The 17,472-nt window shown below is 49.4% G+C and overlaps 1 protein-coding gene across 2 annotated transcripts in view; it reads left to right on the forward strand.

Moving 5' to 3' along the window:
* The window catches only part of DNMT1 (DNA methyltransferase 1), a 51,040-nt gene that overhangs the window by 23,981 nt on the left and 9,587 nt on the right, over positions 1-17,472 (forward strand). For both annotated transcript variants that reach the window (XM_055003352.1, XM_055003353.1), the window contains exons 19-29: positions 663-867; positions 2,881-3,014; positions 6,243-6,416; positions 7,708-7,929; positions 9,079-9,271; positions 9,777-9,867; positions 11,408-11,542; positions 11,739-12,021; positions 13,955-14,096; positions 16,195-16,361; positions 17,123-17,300. In XM_055003352.1, the coding sequence (XP_054859327.1) occupies positions 663-867; positions 2,881-3,014; positions 6,243-6,416; positions 7,708-7,929; positions 9,079-9,271; positions 9,777-9,867; positions 11,408-11,542; positions 11,739-12,021; positions 13,955-14,096; positions 16,195-16,361; positions 17,123-17,300 (1,924 nt within the window). The remainder of the gene's footprint in view (positions 1-662; positions 868-2,880; positions 3,015-6,242; positions 6,417-7,707; positions 7,930-9,078; positions 9,272-9,776; positions 9,868-11,407; positions 11,543-11,738; positions 12,022-13,954; positions 14,097-16,194; positions 16,362-17,122; positions 17,301-17,472) is intronic.

Here is a 17,472-nt window from a genome sequence, read left to right on the forward strand (position 1 = left end):
CAGTCTATTGAACGTTTGGGGGAGGGGGGGCAGCCTTTTATCCAAGTTTTATTTCCTCCGCCATAACCATGACATGCTGGACGGCGCGTCTGTAAAGATGAGTAACCGAATACCGTTGCTTCCCTTCTGGAGGCGTGTCCTTTACCGTGTCAGAAGCTTAGAAGGAGAGGAACGGTGGGAGGGACAGCAGATACCCACTCAGATTATTCTGAGCGTACTGCTGCTGGGTCCTCCAAAGGTTGTATCCACCTGCTTTATCAGGGTATGTGTGTGTGAGAGCTGTTGTCGCGTATTGGCCGTGATAGTGGGCAGTGAAGCGGCAGGTGTTGCCTTCAAACGTAACCTCTTACGCAAGGTGCTTCCCCACAGCTTCGACCCTCTGTACCCACCTGCAGTTAAGGAGGCAGATCTATCTTACGAGGTGGCTGTAAGGGTTCTTGGTGATCTTTGGGCCCTTTCTAACCATGTTATCTTTCATTTACCCAGCACTGGGGGTACAAATACACCCCCCCACACACCACCCCCAACCCCGTGGATCTTTATCTAGTGGACTTTCCTTCCAGGGAGTGCTTATAACAAAACAAGTACCGCAAACAATGAAAGATCCTTGTTGGAAACTCATTCTCTTTTCCCTCTCCTTCCTGCTTCCCCGTTTTCCCTAGAATTACTGCCATGTGGGAGGATGCCAACAACGAGCCCATGTTCCACGTCCACTGGTTCTGCCGTGGTACCGATACTGTCCTGGGGGCAACATCCGACCCCCTGGAGCTCTTCTTGGTGGATGAGTGCGAAGACATGCAACTCTCTTACATCCACGGCAAAGTCAACGTCCTCTATAAAGCTCCTTCGGAGAACTGGGCTCTAGAGGTGTGTGGATAAAACTGCTGGCTGTTGCGAGAGGGCAGGGCTTGAATGGTGGGGAGGGAGCGTGGCTCAGTGGGGAGAGCCTCTGCAGAAGGTGTTTGAGGTTCAGCCCTTGGCATCTCCAGTTGAAAAGAGGAGCAAGCGGCAGGTGATGTGAAAGACCCCGAGTCAGTGCGGACTGGGATGGCTGAAGGGTCTGGTTCAGTATAAGGCGCCTTCGTGTGTATTCGTGAGAGTGCCAGATGTGTACAAGCGGACGGGGCGGGGGCGGGGGCGGGGGTTCTCCTGCTCCTCTCATACTTGGATTCTGTTGATTGGAAGAACCTCCCCCCACCCCCCACGACATTCTGAACGTACCGCCGTCTTCCTGATAATCAGCTCCCCGTTCTCAGTGGGAGAACTTCTTTAGAAATAAGCATGGTTAGTTTCCAGGAGAGAGGCAGATTTCTCCGTCTCTCTGCACCATGTCATATTCTTCATTATGGATCAAGATGGGTTAGTCTGTTTGTAGCAGAAGAAAAGAAGTGATATCTGAAGAAGTGAGCTGCGACTCACGAAAGCTCCTACCCGACCACAACTTTTGTTAGTCTTACAGGTGCTACTGAACTCTTGCTCTTTTCTATTGCTTCGTTATTGATGATAAGGGCAATCAGGCCATCTTTTGTTGGGGGGCGGTGTACTTCCATATGTGATCTTTGCCCCACAGAAACACTTTGAGATGGTAAAGCACGTTCTCTTGTTACCCTGCTCCTTTTTGCTCGCTGGTCTCTAGCCTGGCCTCTAGCAGGTGTTTGCCGAGCCACCTGCGTTCGTAATGGTAGACACTTGAGAACTGCCTTTCATAATTGTCTGAGGTGTGCCTAGGCCTTTGGTATCCTTACAAAACACAGCATGTAGTTCTGGATCAGAGGAAGAGGGCATCCTCTTCCCATTGTGGCTTACTGAATACTCCAGGGGCAGATCCGTGGAAATGAAGTGTAAATTCATCTGGTTGGACCATTAATAATGTTTCCCCCCTAATTTCAGCTGCAGATGGTTGTTTTTTTCCAGAGCACCTGCCCGACTTTACTACTAGCCTTTCTCAATTCTACAGCAGATTTTTCTAGTTCTCAGTCAAGATGCCATTGAGATTTCTAGACACAGACAAACGAAACCTGCAATTGGAAGAAAAGTCACAAACAGTAGACCCACGTGTCTGAAACTGCTTAGGCCACAGAAGATGCAGATGACCACGTTTGGTCCATAGTAAAGTCCAAAAGCTAATACAACACTTTTTAATAAGATCAACTAAAACAATAGTGCAGGTTTTCTGGTTCTGCAGAGCTCTTCATTAGACGATTTTTTAAAAAATTTCATCACTGTTTTAAGGCCTCTGTCTGCATCCTGGACGGAGTGTTCTGCTGGCTTCAGTGGGCACAGGCTGCTTAGGCTATACGTTTTTTGTTCCCAGAAGGACCGAACATCCCCCCTGCTTCTCTCCCGTTGAGTGCTGCCACACGAGCTCTCAACAGTTAGCAGCAACTACCTTTTCCCAGTTCATAGTTCCAGCTCCCTCATTGCCCCATCTGCTGCCTCAGAACTTCAGTGCTGTGGAGCCTCCACAATGTTCAGGTTCCTGATGCTTCCCAAGCAGTCACCACCTTGGATTCCAGAGCCCGCTTGATGGGCTCGGACAGCAGAGGTCTAATTCTTTGGGGCAAACGCCTTCATGACAAATGACTTCCAGGATTGTGGCCATTTCAGTAGGCGGCCTGCTTCATGTCCAGCTTTGCAAGGTTCCTTTGAGCCAAGGCGGCTCCGTTCTCTGGCCTTCCTGGCTAACCTTTGCCCTGATAGCCTCCTGAGATCTTTTCCTTGAGTTGGGCCTGTGCGTTGTTAAAGGGACCTGAGCCGTGTGCTGTGTCGGCGGCTGCTGCAGCGTTGAGTTCTGATGCAAGAAGGCTCATACAAGTTCCTTGTCTTGCTTATGCAATCTCTGTGTGCCCCCCCCCCCCGTGCCCCCCTTTCTGCTCACAGGGAGGGCTCGACATGGAGATCAAAATGGTGGAAGATGACGGCAGAACTTACTTCTATCAGATGTGGTATGATCAAGAGTACGCCAGGTTTGAGACTCCCCCAAAGACTCAGCCCTGCGAGGACCACAAATACAAGTGAGTCTGGCGGGACTGAACGGCTTGGGAATGGGAAGAGGGTCCAGCTGAAACGGGAGTAATGGGGGGTGGTGGAAAGCAAGCACGCTCTTGGTTTGGCGAATGCGATGCTCAGCCTGGCTTGAAGTAATCTGTTACGTTGCCTGTGGATGGTCCAGCTTTAGGGATGCCATCATCCCCATCAGGGCGGGAGATCTCCTGTTGCCACTGGCATCGCATGTGGTGTTACGTCACTTACGGGGGGAAAACCCAGAAGTGACAATGGGTAGTTTTAGGAATCACGAGTAACTCTATGGTTTACCTTAGCGTTTCAGGCACGCACACAGTTTGCCTGACTGAGACAGAAATAGGTTCTCCGGCTTCCACACAGCTTGTCTAATTTAGCCAGAATCCTTTCTCTGAGACACCTAAAAATGGGCTTAAACTAGAATCTCCTGGTGAGTTAACTCTCTCTCAGAAACTCACAGACTTAACTAGAATGAACACTTCCTTCTCAGCACAGGGACTGAAACCTGCACTTCCCTCTGCCCCCCCCCCCCCCCCCCCCGAGTTCAGCTATTGTCTAATCAGATTGACCTCCAATTCACCTGTCCAGCCTCCCTCCTTCTTCCCTCAGAGGCTGCATTTAAACTCACAGTAACAATTTACAAATCAACTTTTTTTTTAAAAAAAAAACCCCACATTAGCAAGCAGAAATAAAATATAAATTAAATACATAGCACGAAAAACATTAGACCTGCCACCGCCTCCAGGTCTCCCCCAGAAATGGTGTCATGTCACCCCCGGCTCTCCATGTCCCTGCCCCCAAACCTCCCGCCAGTTGCTCGGCCTGGCATCCCTAGTCAAGCTAGAGAAGAGGCTGAGAAATTCCATTATCCTACCTGCTGTTTTTAAAATGCTAATGGAAAAGCATACTGGGCCCCAGTTTGAAGCTGAGGGGTTTTTAACACCTCCCCATGAGGTTTCGTCAGTTGAAACGGATACACTGTGCTTATAGCAGCCTTCAAAAGGGAAAAAAGGCATTTCATCTTTTGCTAGTCTCTTCTCCTTTTCATGGTGTAGAGTGAGATTTGTTTTGGTAAGTGAAACCCTAGAGCACAGGGGGGGGGGGTGCGCGCTCCCGCCTGTTTGCCGACCACCTCCTGGTACTTCAATCTTAAACAGGCCTCCCCAGGTACCTTTTATTAGCAGTTTAAAAACTTCCTGAGAAGCTGATTATGGGGTCTCCTGGGGTCTCCTCTGAGCCCAAGCTCACAACAGCTCCGCCTCTTCCAAAATGACAGGCCAGTGATGGACAACCTTTCTGCAGTGTTTGCTTGGGGTCTCTGGGGCAGTGAAGGTCAGGTCTACCCTTGCAACAGGTCCTGAAATGGTAAAAGGGGTGTGGCCTCTGCAGACCGCAGGTGCAGGATGCCTCATTTGGATCCCTCCTTACGTTAGGAATAACACCAATCCTGCAAGATTTTTTTTAAAAAAATGCCGCACCAGGAAGCGGTTCTAGCTCAGCTCGTTCCCCGTTTTGCTAGTTTTCTCTTGCAGGGAAGGGACCCCCTCATTTTCTGCTCCCTTTACCTGCAGCCCAGCAGTGTGAGCCAGGAAGGCCCCCAGTGTTTCTTCAGCCCTGAAGCGGCTTGAGGCAAGATGCACATGCGCACTTATGTGCGGAGGTGCACACGCGCGCGCACACACTTTGTTACAATATGAGGATAACACTGGCTTGCTGTATGCAGTTATTGTAAGGAATGCTGGTAGAATGTATGCAGGATGTTTTATAGATTTTTTTTTTTTGTGAGAGGTGCCACTGCTTCTATTTTTTTTTCTGGCCAGCCACTGAAATCAGCCTCTTGGAATTAGAAGGAAGTGTGATGTAACAGTCAGAGTGTCAGACTAGGATCTGAGAGACTCGGGTTTGAATCCCAGTCTGCCATAGAAGATCACTGGGGGACCTTGGAACAGTTGTGCACACTCCACTTATTCTACCTGTGGGGACAAAATGAAGGAAGAAGGAGAACGATGTGTGCTAGTTTGGGTCCCCATTGGGGGAGAAAGTAAATACAAATGCTGCTTTTGCTTCAGTGCTGTAGTACTATAGCAACCAAAAAATGACAATGGCTTTTGTATTAATTTATAATAACAACAACAACAACAACTGTGCTTATATACCGCTCTTCTAGACAGATTAGTGCCCCACTCAGAGCAGTGAACAAGTTAATGTTATTATCATCCCCACAATCCAGCTGGGGAGCTGGGCTGAGAGGAGTGGCTGACCCAAGGCCACCTGCTGAGCTCATGGCAGTAGCGGGATCTGAACCAGCAGAGTGCTGATTCGCAGCCCAACCACTTAACCCTGGTTTACTACTAGAAAGGTCTAAAATTGGACAGTTTGTCTCTCAAATCAGCAGGCTTAGTGTACTCCAAAAGGTACTGTTAGACCACTCCAAAAGCAGAAGTTTCTGAAAACAATTTGGCAGGAAAGCAAGAAAACGGGACATTTTTGGCAGCTCTCAGTCAAAACTTTGGGCCTGATATTTACCTTCTAACCAAGGCAAGCAAAGAAACCACATCAGACGTGAAGCCGAAAATTGGGCAATGACTTCTGTTGCCTCTCCAGATTTGGAGCTAAAAGCATTGGCTTGCATTTGCAGGATAACAACCTCATTTATGTGTGTTCACGCATGCGCACATGTTCTTAAAAAACCCTTGTGTTTTAGCTTTTATGGTTTCTGCAATATCTTTGAATACTACTTTGCTAAGAGTAGAGCTTGTCTTGCCTGTGATTATGTGAGCCCTCACAGATCCTTTTATTTGGACACTTCTGTTGTCTGCATCATAACTAATACCTCCTGATATCACACTGCTCTTGACCATAGCAGCCCCCTGCCAAATGTCTGTCAACTCTGTCCCAAATGCTGTTAAAATGCTAAAGTGTTCAGATGAATGAAATGTGTTGTACGTACTGTTGGCTTTAGTAGTTTTCCTATCTGAATGCAGAACCTTGAATATAATCCCAGGATTATTGCTGTAATCAAATTAGTAAACACAGTTTGCAGATGTTGGAAAATTAAAAAGAGCCTAGGAGTGCGTGATGATGGCTTGTGTACTGGGCTTCATGGCATGTCTTTTCATGCTCTTGAGTGGTTTCCATTGCCCCAGAAATCAAGTTCGGGATGGGGGCGGGGGGGCGGGGAGGGTCTTGCTTTCTATCCCAGGTGACTGTTTTTTTCCTAGGTTCTGCATGAGTTGCACTCGCTTGGATGAGGTGAGGCAGAAGGAAATCCCCAAAGTTTTGGAGCCACAGGAGGAGTCAGAGGGAAAGATGTACTATGGCGTGGCAACAAAAAACGGAGTGCAGTACCGTGTTGGGGATGGAGTCTTTCTTCTGCCGGATTCCTTCTCCTTCAGGTTGGTTCTTGAAGTGACTTGACTAGGTGGGGTGCAGAAGAAAAGATTTGGAATCAGCCGGAGTCCACTGGAAACCATGTGCAGCTCCTGGTGCGCTTGGGCAGGGGCAGCTCCTTTATAGATGAGGCTGGAATGAACCTTCACGGTGCAAGCAGTTTCTGTATTGTGTACTGAGGGTGACAGACTATAATTGACAGTCAGTCAACTGGAACGCTAGTTGATGGACCAGCGTACTCCGTCTTGATTGGCAAGGGCAACCTTGGATCAGTGAAGCTTCTGGAGATGAGGGCACTTCTGTTTAGTTGAGCCCGATGCTGGCATGTTAACTGTATCCGTGAATGGACACAAGAATGAATTTTGAACTGAATTTATTTATTTATTTGATTTCCGCTCTCCTCACACCAGCAGGCTCAGGGCGGATTACAACCATATACAATTAAAACACATTAAATAATTGATACCAGTTAAAACCATAAAACAGTCAAAGTTACAGAGTTAAAAATACATATATATATACATAATCATAATGGCACAGCAACCAACTGACCGACCTTCACCCATCTCTAGAGCATCATACTGAGGGCTGTTTGCTAGATGGAGGTAGTGCTGGTAGGGAGGGCATATTCTGGTATCTACCAGCCAGGGGGCTCCGCCTAGCACCGCCCATACGCCTGGCGGAACAGCTCCGTCTTGCAGGCCCAGCGAAAGGATAACAAATCCTGCCGAGCCCTGGTCTCGTTAGACAGAGTGTTCCACCAGGCTGGCTGGGGCCAGGACCGAGAAGGCCCTGGCCCTGGTCGATGCCAGGTGGGCCTCCCTGGGGCCAGGGACCCTTAGCAGATGTTTATCACTAGAGCGAAGAGCCCTCTGGGGGGTCCCTATGGGGAGAGGCAGAGTCCCGCAGATTAAGTGGCGCTTCCAGCATCAAAGGACGCGTGCCGGCTTAGCAGGGAGGGGAGCGCGTTGCCTTAGTCCCTGGCTTGCAGGCTGGCCAGAAGTCTCTCCAGTGCAAGTTCCCAAAGCCGAGAGGGAAAGGGAGGGGTTGGTGTAGAAGGACGAGGCCCGTGTCCCGCCGTGACACAATTAGCGATTATTTTAACAGATAAGCAAATAATTTTAAGTGGAAATGTAATTGATACTGGTACAAGTTTATAGTACATTCAGAACAGACAAAATTTCCAAAAAGTGGTTCCTGTTCTGACGGTCTCTTAACTGTGCATGTTGCATCCAGTGTGCCTCCCCCCCCCTGCCCCCCCAGCTGTGTTATGGGCTCTTACTTCCCTCTCCCCAGCCTGAGGCTGGCTAGCCCTGTCAAGCGCCAGAAGAAGGAAGCAGTGGACGAAGAGCTGCATCCCGAGCATTACCGCAAATACTCAGAGTACATCAAAGGCAGCAACCAAGATGCCCCTGAGCCGTACCGCATCGGCCGCATTAAAGCCATCTTCTGCAACGTGCGCAGCAATGGCCGCCCCAACGAGGCAGAAATCAAGCTACGTGTCTACAAGCTTTACAGGTGAGAAGTAGCCTGTGTGGCCTGGCTTCTGTGTGTTGCGTGTGGATCAATCAGTCTTGAAGTTTCAAGTCCTGTAACTGTACATACGAGGTTCTTTCCTCTGCCACTACGTTAAATTTGTGTGTGTGACCAAGGCAGCTGCCCTTGATCTGAGAAGAACAGGCATCCAAGACAGGAGTCTGTCGTGCGTAATCTCTTTTTGTTAGTATACATCAGAATGAGGTTGCGTTGAAGGGGTCTGTGTGATGGCAGACTGTCTCCCAAGTAGGGGTGTGCGATTCGGGATTCCAATTCAGAAAAAAACCCAAGTCAGGCCCGAAGTGGAAAGATTCGGGATTCTGGAATTGGGCCCAGCATTGCTGGCCTGATTCAGAAATACCAAAGCAAAGCTTTCTGAGGTGATTCAGATCGCTTCAGAAAGCTCCGGGTCAAGCGGGAGCAGCCCGCAGCACTTGCCTGGCTGTTTGCGTTTGCGGGGAGGCTGCCCGTGCCCTTCGCCTGCCCTGCTGAGGGGGCGGCCAGCGAATGGCGCGGGCGGCCTCCCCCCCCTCCACTCAGCTGCCCACACTGCCGCCGGCACACTCCCAGCAGCTGGCAGCTGTGCCTGGCACCCCCTCTTTGGCAGCGCTGGGGGCAGACTGCCCCCCCTGCCCCCCCCCCCCCGCGTCGATCCGGCCCTGGGTGGACACAGCTACAAAATGCCTGCCACAAGAGGCAGAGGCAAGTACAAAATGCCAGGGAGCGTGGATGTGCGTAACTCTAATAATCTCTTCAACATTTCAGGCAGCAGCTTCGTTTAATGGGATGTCTTTTAATCTGCACAACCAATCAGTAGCCTTGCTGGGCAAAAGCTTCTTCTGGCCCCACCCACTTTCTTAAAACGCCTTGCTGGGTGCCAGGAAGGGTCTTGGTGACCGCCATGGTGCCCATGGGTGAACTAGGCAAAGGGCCACTATTTTAGGGGCAATAAAATTTTGTAACAGAAGTTTTTTGAGGGGGGTGGAAGCTGGCACGGGGAGGGGGGAAGAGGCGTGGTTGAAGAAACAAGGAAGCTCAACTCATTTTGAATTTTGTTTGGAGTTCAAGGGAGGGATTGGTTCCCTCTTCCCCTTCTGTCCCGCTAGAAGGAAATATCTCGTCTTTTCCCAGGCCGGAGAACACCCACAAGTCTGTGAAAGCCAGCTACCACGCAGATATCAACCTGCTCTACTGGAGTGATGAAGAGGCCACCGTGGAGCTCAGAGATGTCCAGGGCCGCTGCACCGTGGTGTACGGGGAAGACTTGACAGAGCGCATCCAAGACTACTCTGCCAGCGGCTCCGATCGCTTCTACTTCCTAGAGGTGACCTTTCCCACCCACCGTGCAACTGGACCTGTGAATCTCGGCATTGGTCCGTTGGCCAATAGACAGACATCTAAAGCTGGGGCTGGGCCAAGCACTTGAATGCCCCAGGGGAAAACCCAGATGGCGCCCCTCCTGCACACTGCTAATGAATTTGTGGGTTTAATCTCCAGGAACATCTCCTGTGAAAACCCTTTTGAATGGAGAAGAGCACCGCAATGCTTTTTGCGCAACACCCTTTTAAAATGAGGATTGTGTGGGGCCACTTTCAGTGGAGCGTGCCCCATGGGGACTGAGGCCCACCTGACTCCCTACAGATGCCCCAGACCCACCCTGTGGGGAGGGGCTGCCTGACAGCAGGAGTGTCTCCTGGATGAAGTGCGACTCTTCAGTTCTTCCTGCTGTCCTTCCTTGGGCTTTGGTGGAAGGTTCAGAAGCAACATCTTTGGAGCTGTGCTGGTTTGGTGTGGCAGAACGGGTTTTAATTTGTCCTTTTCTTTTCCAGGCATACAATGCAAAAACCAAAAGCTTTGAAGACCCCCCATATCATGCCCGTAGCTCTGGGAACAAAGGGAAGGGGAAAGGGAAAGGAAAAGGTGGGCACTCTCAGAAAGATACTTTAAAGTACATCTTCATCCCCCCTCTCTTTTTTCTCCCCCTTCCCACCCAGCCCATGTCTGAACACATCACACCTTCGGGAGACAGGAAGCAGGGCTGTGTCCATACCCCTCTGCAGAAAAATTGAAGTTCTGTTTGTTCCACACCAATATTTGCATACAGAATAGCTGGCGACTTCAACCCAGACGGCGTACATCGTCCCAGAGACCCTCTTCCCCCATCCCTGATGGCTCTCCCGGCCACTCAGGTCCCCTAGTTGGTCTCACCCGAGTCCGTCCATGCCAGCCCACTCTGGGCGTCCTGGAGGTGGCACGGGGCTCTGGGCAGCCCTCTTCCACGTTGCAGGCAGGTGGCTGGCAATGGCTGCAGGGTAGCAAGACTGACAAGCTGCCTAGAGACAAAGAGGCTTCTTGGAGCCTGGAGGGGCATCAGCCCACGCGAAGAAACCAGCCCGTCTCTTAGTTGGGCTTTACAGCCCTGTGAAGGAGCGAGGGCGTGGCTGAGCTCAGCAGCAGGCTCTCGCCCCCGCCAAGGCCTCTCTCTCGGGAGCAGGGAGCAGCCCAGGGGCAGCTAATTAACAGAGCTCGGGACTTTCCCGCCAAACAGGCCTAGTAAGAAATCTGCGGGGCGTGAAGCCTGAACCAAAGTTCCAGACTTAGCGTTCTGTATTACGTGGTACAAGGCCTGGTCCTTGCATAGGATGTCTTGTTTCTGCCCACTCTGCCAGTCGAGAAAGACCTGCAGGGCACCAAACTCCGTAGCTTCTTTGATTGGCCCTCAGGGAAAGAGCTGCTGTCCCCTGAAGGGGAGGTGCTGCTAGACGAGGTTTTACCAGTGGCCTGGCTCCGTTGAAAGCAGCACAGTGTGGTGTTCTGAAATTGTGCGTATCCCGTTCCGCCTTCCATTTTGCAGCACCAGCACGAAAGTGCTCAGTCGTGAGTTAAGTGGCATCAACCGCTTTATAGAGTCTCTGCAGCCACAGCAGGGCCGTATCCTGGCAGCCGCGTATCCCTCCTGCCCCCTAATCTCCTAGTGGTGTATTAACTAAAAATTGAAACAAAAAGCTCTGGGATGAAAATGTCAGTAGAAACGGCCATTTTGTCTTTGAAGGGGAAACGAAATAGGGGCCTGTATTTAGTCCTATCCGTATCCGTTTAGTCCGTGGAAGACCAAACAAACCAGTCCGGGGCATCTCTGCTGCAGCCTCCTCCTCGGGGGGGGGGGGGGTGTTGGGGTAGTGCAACTGCCAGGGGTGCAGTCCCAGGCCAGACTAGATGCCACCGGTTTCCGTTGCGTCCTGATGTTGTGGGTCGTCTGAAGCTGAGTTGCAGAGCCACTCCTGTGCTAGTCTGGATGATTTTGTTGTTGGGCTGAGTTCGTGCAGCTGGTTGGGTTGGCTTTTTTTCACTGTCTTTTCCTTTCTGTTACTATGGTAAGTCACACGGAGCAGTTTTCTCTCTCTCTCGAGTGGTGGTGTAAAAATGTGCTAAATACACAAATGTCTGTTTTCTGACGTAGGCAAAAGCAAGGTGAAATCTGCAGGAATGTCTGAGCCCAGCGAACTGGAGGCTCCTGAGATGAAGCCCCCAAAGCTGCGCACTCTGGATGTTTTCTCTGGCTGTGGAGGCTTGTCGGAAGGGTTTCACCAAGCAGGCAAGGCCATTTAGCACAAAGGGCGGGGCGGGGAGGGGGCTTTGCAGGATTGGCAGTCATTGTACGGTTGTGATAACCACAAGAACAGAATTGTGAGATTTAAGAGGGGAGGTGGGATTTTCTCCCCTTGGGATTGGGAATGGGACTTCCAATATAAAAACGGGGTTTCCCCCCCTTCTTCTTTCGCCAACCTCAGAAGTCTCTGAGACATTGTGGGCCATTGAGATGTGGGAACCGGCTGCACAGGCCTTCCGCCTGAACAACCCCGGCACGACAGTGTTCACGGAGGACTGCAATGTCCTGCTGAAGCTGGTTATGTCGGGAGAGAAGACCAACTCCCTGGGCCAGAAGCTGCCGCAGAAGGGGGATGTGGAGATGCTCTGCGGTGGGCCGCCTTGCCAGGGCTTTAGTGGCATGAACCGCTTCAATTCCCGGACCTACTCAAAATTCAAGAACTCCCTGGTGGTCTCCTTCCTCAGGTAAATGCAGTCACAGTATTGTTGTTTCTCTCGCTGTCGGTCTCCTCTACCAACCTTGATGGGAGCTGTGTGTGTGTGCGCGCGCGCATCCTGTAATTCTGCAAGGGGAAAGCAGAACGGGGCGCCGGGTGCAGAGCTCAGCTTCTTGCAGGTCTCAGTGTCCATTTTAAAGAGGCAGCAAGTCTGCAAGGGTGAGCCTGAGGGGAACACGGGGGGCCTTTCCTTCTCTGTTGGGAGCCCAGAAGCTGAAACAGGCGGCTGAATGGGATTTTCCAGCAGTGGGGGGCCAGACTTTAATGCCCAGCAGTAATAATAATAATAATAATGCCTCTGCACTTTAAAAAAAGTCAGGGTAAATTATACGAAGTAACAAAAAACGAAGAAGATATGTTTTGCAAAATAGAACATATGCAGATTTATTCATACTGCAGAATTAGACGGTCAGAATTCAGCTGTTCTTGGCACAACATTTGGGGATGGATCCGTGTGAAATTTGCCGCTAGTGCACAGCTCTTCTGTTGGGGGAGCAGAACTTTCCTGCCTCCCGCGGCAGCCCATTGATCCTCCTGAAATGCTGCTCCTGGAGGACAAGGGCTCTCAGAATTGGCCTGGGAGTGTGCAGCAGGAACGGGGGGAGATTAATTTAATTTAATTTATGTATGTTACTTCTCACTAAGACTCAAGGTGGATTACCTGCCTGGGACATCCAAGAAAGGTGGATCTACCCTTAATGCCTGTAACTTGCTGACTCTCCTGGCTGAAGTAATTGCCCCCCCCCCCAAAGCCACCTTAGCTGACAGTAATGCTAAGCTGCACGTTGCTAGTGATTCAAAGGGTTTAAACATAAGACTGGATAATACTAATGACAAGGACCACTGAGGCATTATCTGGGTCCGTGGGGGGTACAAATTATATAAACCCTTGAGGAATAATTTGGAGACATTCACTAAACAGTGCAATAGGGTATTTGCTAGCAGGAAATTTGAAAGCAAGAAGAAATCTGACACAGAGCTAAAATGATGTTGAAACAAAGCATCAGTAAGCAGAAATCTTATACAGTAAAACTAAAACAATACAAAGCACAAACGCGTGGAAATCTGACACAGAACTAAGCAATACTGAAACAAAGCAGTCAGTAATTTAAACATGACTCATTAATTGGTAGAAATGACACCTCCCCTTTGCATTAGTGAAAAATTTAGTGCGCGCTCAACCCCTGGATTACTGGTGTGTGCAATTTTTAATTGTTTTAGCACAAACTAGACACGGCCATAACATTTATGAATGTGTTTCAGCTGGGTAGCTGTGTTGGTCTGCAGTGAAAGAGCAAAATCCAGGCCCAGTAGGACCTTAAAGCCCAACTAGACTTCCAAGGTTTGAACTTCTGAGAGTCAAAGCTCCCTTGACTCTCTCCAGCTCGTAGCTTGGAAATCTTTTGGTCTTTAAGGTGTTATTGGGCCTGGATCTCGCTCGTTTAAAACACAGTGGCTGGAAAACTGAGCTACTGGGCAGGTTGTCTCCAGTTTAAATCTTACCTCTTCCAGGCACTTAGTAAGTAGCTTTCAGCAAGTCACTGTTTACCAAAATGCAGCACTGCTCCCCTCCCCGCCCCCATATGGAAATAATACCTGTCCCTACAAGGTTGTCACTATGAGTTGCAATGAGATGATTCAGAGTACTTTAAACAGTAAAAGAACAATGTCTTTACCCTTGCTGTTCATAAACCTGTGTTGAGGAGATGGGGGGGGGGGGTTTCTGCCCAACTTCCACGGTGGGTCTGCCTGAGGAACGCTTGCAAAACCTGGACTAGATTAGAAGGGTGGGCGGGATTGCTGGGTCTAGCCTTGACTGCCTCCTTACGGACTGTGGGGAAATCTGCTGCTGGGGATAAAACAGTCTGGATCTGACCCCTCCACCCCACCTTGTTTTCCAGCTACTGTGACTACTACCGGCCCAGGTTCTTCCTGCTTGAGAACGTGAGGAACTTCGTTTCCTTCCGGCGCTCCATGGTGCTGAAGCTGACCCTGAGGTGTCTTGTCCGGATGGGATACCAGTGCACTTTTGGGGTGCTGCAGGTATGGGGGGCAGGCAGCTACTCTGCTAGAGGGTGGGGGGCACGTGGTCTGCACAAGCTCCCATACTTGAGATTCTTGAGGGGAATAAAAGCAGAGTAACAAGAAACAGAGCACTGCAAGGTTATAGGCCCAGGCTCATGACCTGTGTTTTCCCCTGGGGCCTGCCTTTGAAAACAATCTGGAAACTTCAGTTGCTTCAAACTGGCTGCAGCCATTCTCCTGTCCGGGGTCAGTTACAAAGATTGTATCACCCTCGCACTGAAAGATCTCTACTGGCTACCCATCTGTTTTGAGGCACAGTTCAAAGTGTTGCTTACCTTTAAGGCCTGGGGCCCTGGTACCCCTCCCACACTACCCAGCCTGACAGCTAAGGCCTGCCTCAAGCTCTGCTCTCTGTGCCCACGCCTTCAGAGGTGAGGCAGGTACTGACAAGAGACAGGACATTTTTGGTGGTGGCCCCTTTCCTCTGGAACGCCCTCTGCCTTGAGGCTCACCTACTTTTTTTTTTTAGATGCCAGCTCAAAACACATTTTTTCGCCCAGGCTTTTAATTAGGAGTTTTATCTTACCAGGTTTTTAGTACAGCTTTTTAAATATATTGTTACATTGTTTTGGTTGAGCAGGACTCTGAAGAGGCAGTGTAGAAATATCCGAAATAGATAAATAATGCAGTAGCTGGCTTCAAAGAGAGTTTGACATTCACAGAGAAGATCTGTTTGTGGTAACGGCTACAAATGGAGCCTCCATGAATGGAAGCAGTATGCTGCTGGGGAAAGGGCGTGGTGCCTTCTCTGCGTCTCCCCAGGCATATGGCTGACTGGAGAGCTTAATCCAGCGTGTGGGAAGGCTAGAAATCTGGCTGGGCCTGACCAAGCCTGGCCGTGTTGCAGGTAACGGTTCTGAACAGGTGGCTCTCCTGGCCTGGTGGCTGAGGCTGCCTCTGTGGCAGTCCCCATCCATTGGGTTTTATACGGAGCCCCAAATACACGAGGCAAGTCTCCTTAGCTTGCCTTGCTTCGTAGTGGTAAAGACACGGTCCAGTTTATAACAAACTTCATTGAGTGACATAAGAAAAGCACAGCGATTGACAGGTCTTCGTTTCTATTTCTTTATTTAAACGGTAAACAGTAAACATAAAAGGTTTAACCAATAAACAATAAACCTAAAAGATAAAAAACACAACAAACAATACATATAGACATACAATAACAAACTAGACAAATTAATAATAAAGGAAAATACAGTTTTAAAAGACTAGGGAAAGGAAAAGACTAAAACTAAATTGAGTTCCGATTTTCTCCGCAACAAATACATATTATTTTCAGTGTCTCACTTATTATTACTGTGTTAAACATAAGAGCCCTCTTTTTTCTATTGTTCATGTTTCTTAATCCATAAATCCCGATATCATCAAGTTATTATCTGTTTCATGTAAAAAGTCTATAAATGGTTTCCATTCAGCCACAAATGTAGCTAATGTCTTTTCTCTAATCAGCGAAGTCAGTTTTGCCATTGACGCAAACTCCAAAACTGTTATCCTCCATTGTAGGGAACGTTGGAGTTTTCCATTTTTGTGCGCACAGTACTCTTGCTGCCGTAATCAAATACAGAAACAAAGTTCCAATTTTTTTCCCCAACTGGCTGTCCATCATTCCCAGCTGAAAAGTCTCTGGTTTCAACTGGATTTTGATCTTCAAAATCTTCTGAATCGACGATTGTATCTGCAACCAGAAATTCTTTGCTTTCTTACATATCCACCACATATGATAAAACGGCCCTTCTTGTTTAATACATTTCCAACATACATTTGAGGCATCCTTGTACATTCTAGCCAATTTTTCAGGGGTCATATACCAACGATACATCATCTTACAGAAATTCTTCTTAATACTAGCCCTTAATGTAAATTTCAACCCCCTTGTCCACATATTTTCCCATTGCTCCATTAATATGTCATTTCCACAGTTTTTTGCCCATTTAATCATACATTCTTTTACTTGCTCTTCTTCTGTGATTGACAGGTCTTCGGAGGGTTTCAGTGTTGTGGGGTTTTGCTGTCGAGGTAATGTGTGTATGTTTGTGTGTGTCACTCCTTCTAGGCTGGTCAGTATGGTGTGGCCCAGACGCGCCGTAGAGCCATTGTCTTGGCAGCAGCTCCTGGAGAGAAACTTCCCATGTTCCCGGAGCCCTTGCATGTCTTTGCTCCCCGGGCCTGCCAGCTCAGCGTGGTGGTGGACGACAAGAAATTTGTTAGCAATATCACCAGGTAAGGGCTGCCTCCCAAGGGGAGCTGGGGCCAGGAGGCCCTGAGCATAAGCTGGCCTGCTTTTCTAGCAGCCAGTGTTGGATTTTATTTATTTTACTTTATTGATATACTGCCTTTCTCTTCAGTGGGGACCCCAAGTGGCTTTGACCATTCTCCTCTCCATTTTAGCCTCACAGCAGCCCTGTGAGGTAGGTTAGGCTGAGAATGTGACTGGCCCAAGGTCACCCCGTGAGTTTCCACGGCAGGGCAGATTCGAACTTGGGTCTCCTAGATCCTAGTCTAACGCTTGAACCACTGCACCATTCTGCATACTGACTGCAATCTTAAATTTGCTTACTGGGAAACTAGTCTCGTTTTGCTCAGCAGGGTTTGCACCTGAGTAAACGTGCACAGCACACTGGTTTTTCCTCTCGTGCTAACAGCGCACCCTTTAAGTTGCATTGCACACTGCAGTGTGTGTGTGTGTTTGTATCCAGTGAATGGGACGTAACTGGCCCCCACCCAAATGGAAGGTGAGGTTTAGAAGAGCCATCCCGGCCGTAGTACTTAACTTTTCAGAGAGCAGGTGACCGTAGCTTACTCTGGGAGCTGCTGTTTTTCCCTAGCTGGCAGAGGATACTCTGCTCCTTGAATCCAGGCTTTGGGGCGTGCTGTTAGCTCAGGGAATGCTCACTGCTGAACTTGTCTTCTTGTGCTGTGGGCCGTGTTCTGTAGAAGAGGAGGAGCCGGGCAGGAAATAACTTCTTTTTGATGTGCTGTAGGACCTATTCGGGCCCATTCCGGACCATCACAGTCCGGGACACCATGTCTGACCTTCCCGAGATCAGGAACGGGGCCTCAGCACTTGAGATCTCCTACAATGGGGAGCCGCAGTCCTGGTTCCAAAGGCAAATCCGAGGATCCCAGTATCAGCCCATCCTCAGGGATCATATCTGTAAGGTGAGGGGGGTGCTTTCTAGCTGCATTGCCTGGTGATGAAGCCATGGAGGCAATTAGGGTTGTGCAGGGATGTCAGAGCTTCCCAGGAATAATGGTTACAAGAGCCATTGCTTTGACCCCTAAAGCACAATCCGATAGCTTCCACCAAATCCTGAGAGAGAGAGAGAGAGAG

The sequence above is a fragment of the Eublepharis macularius genome, chromosome 19 (genome assembly GCF_028583425.1).
Source record: "Eublepharis macularius isolate TG4126 chromosome 19, MPM_Emac_v1.0, whole genome shotgun sequence".
Lineage (NCBI taxonomy): Eukaryota > Metazoa > Chordata > Lepidosauria > Squamata > Eublepharidae > Eublepharis > Eublepharis macularius.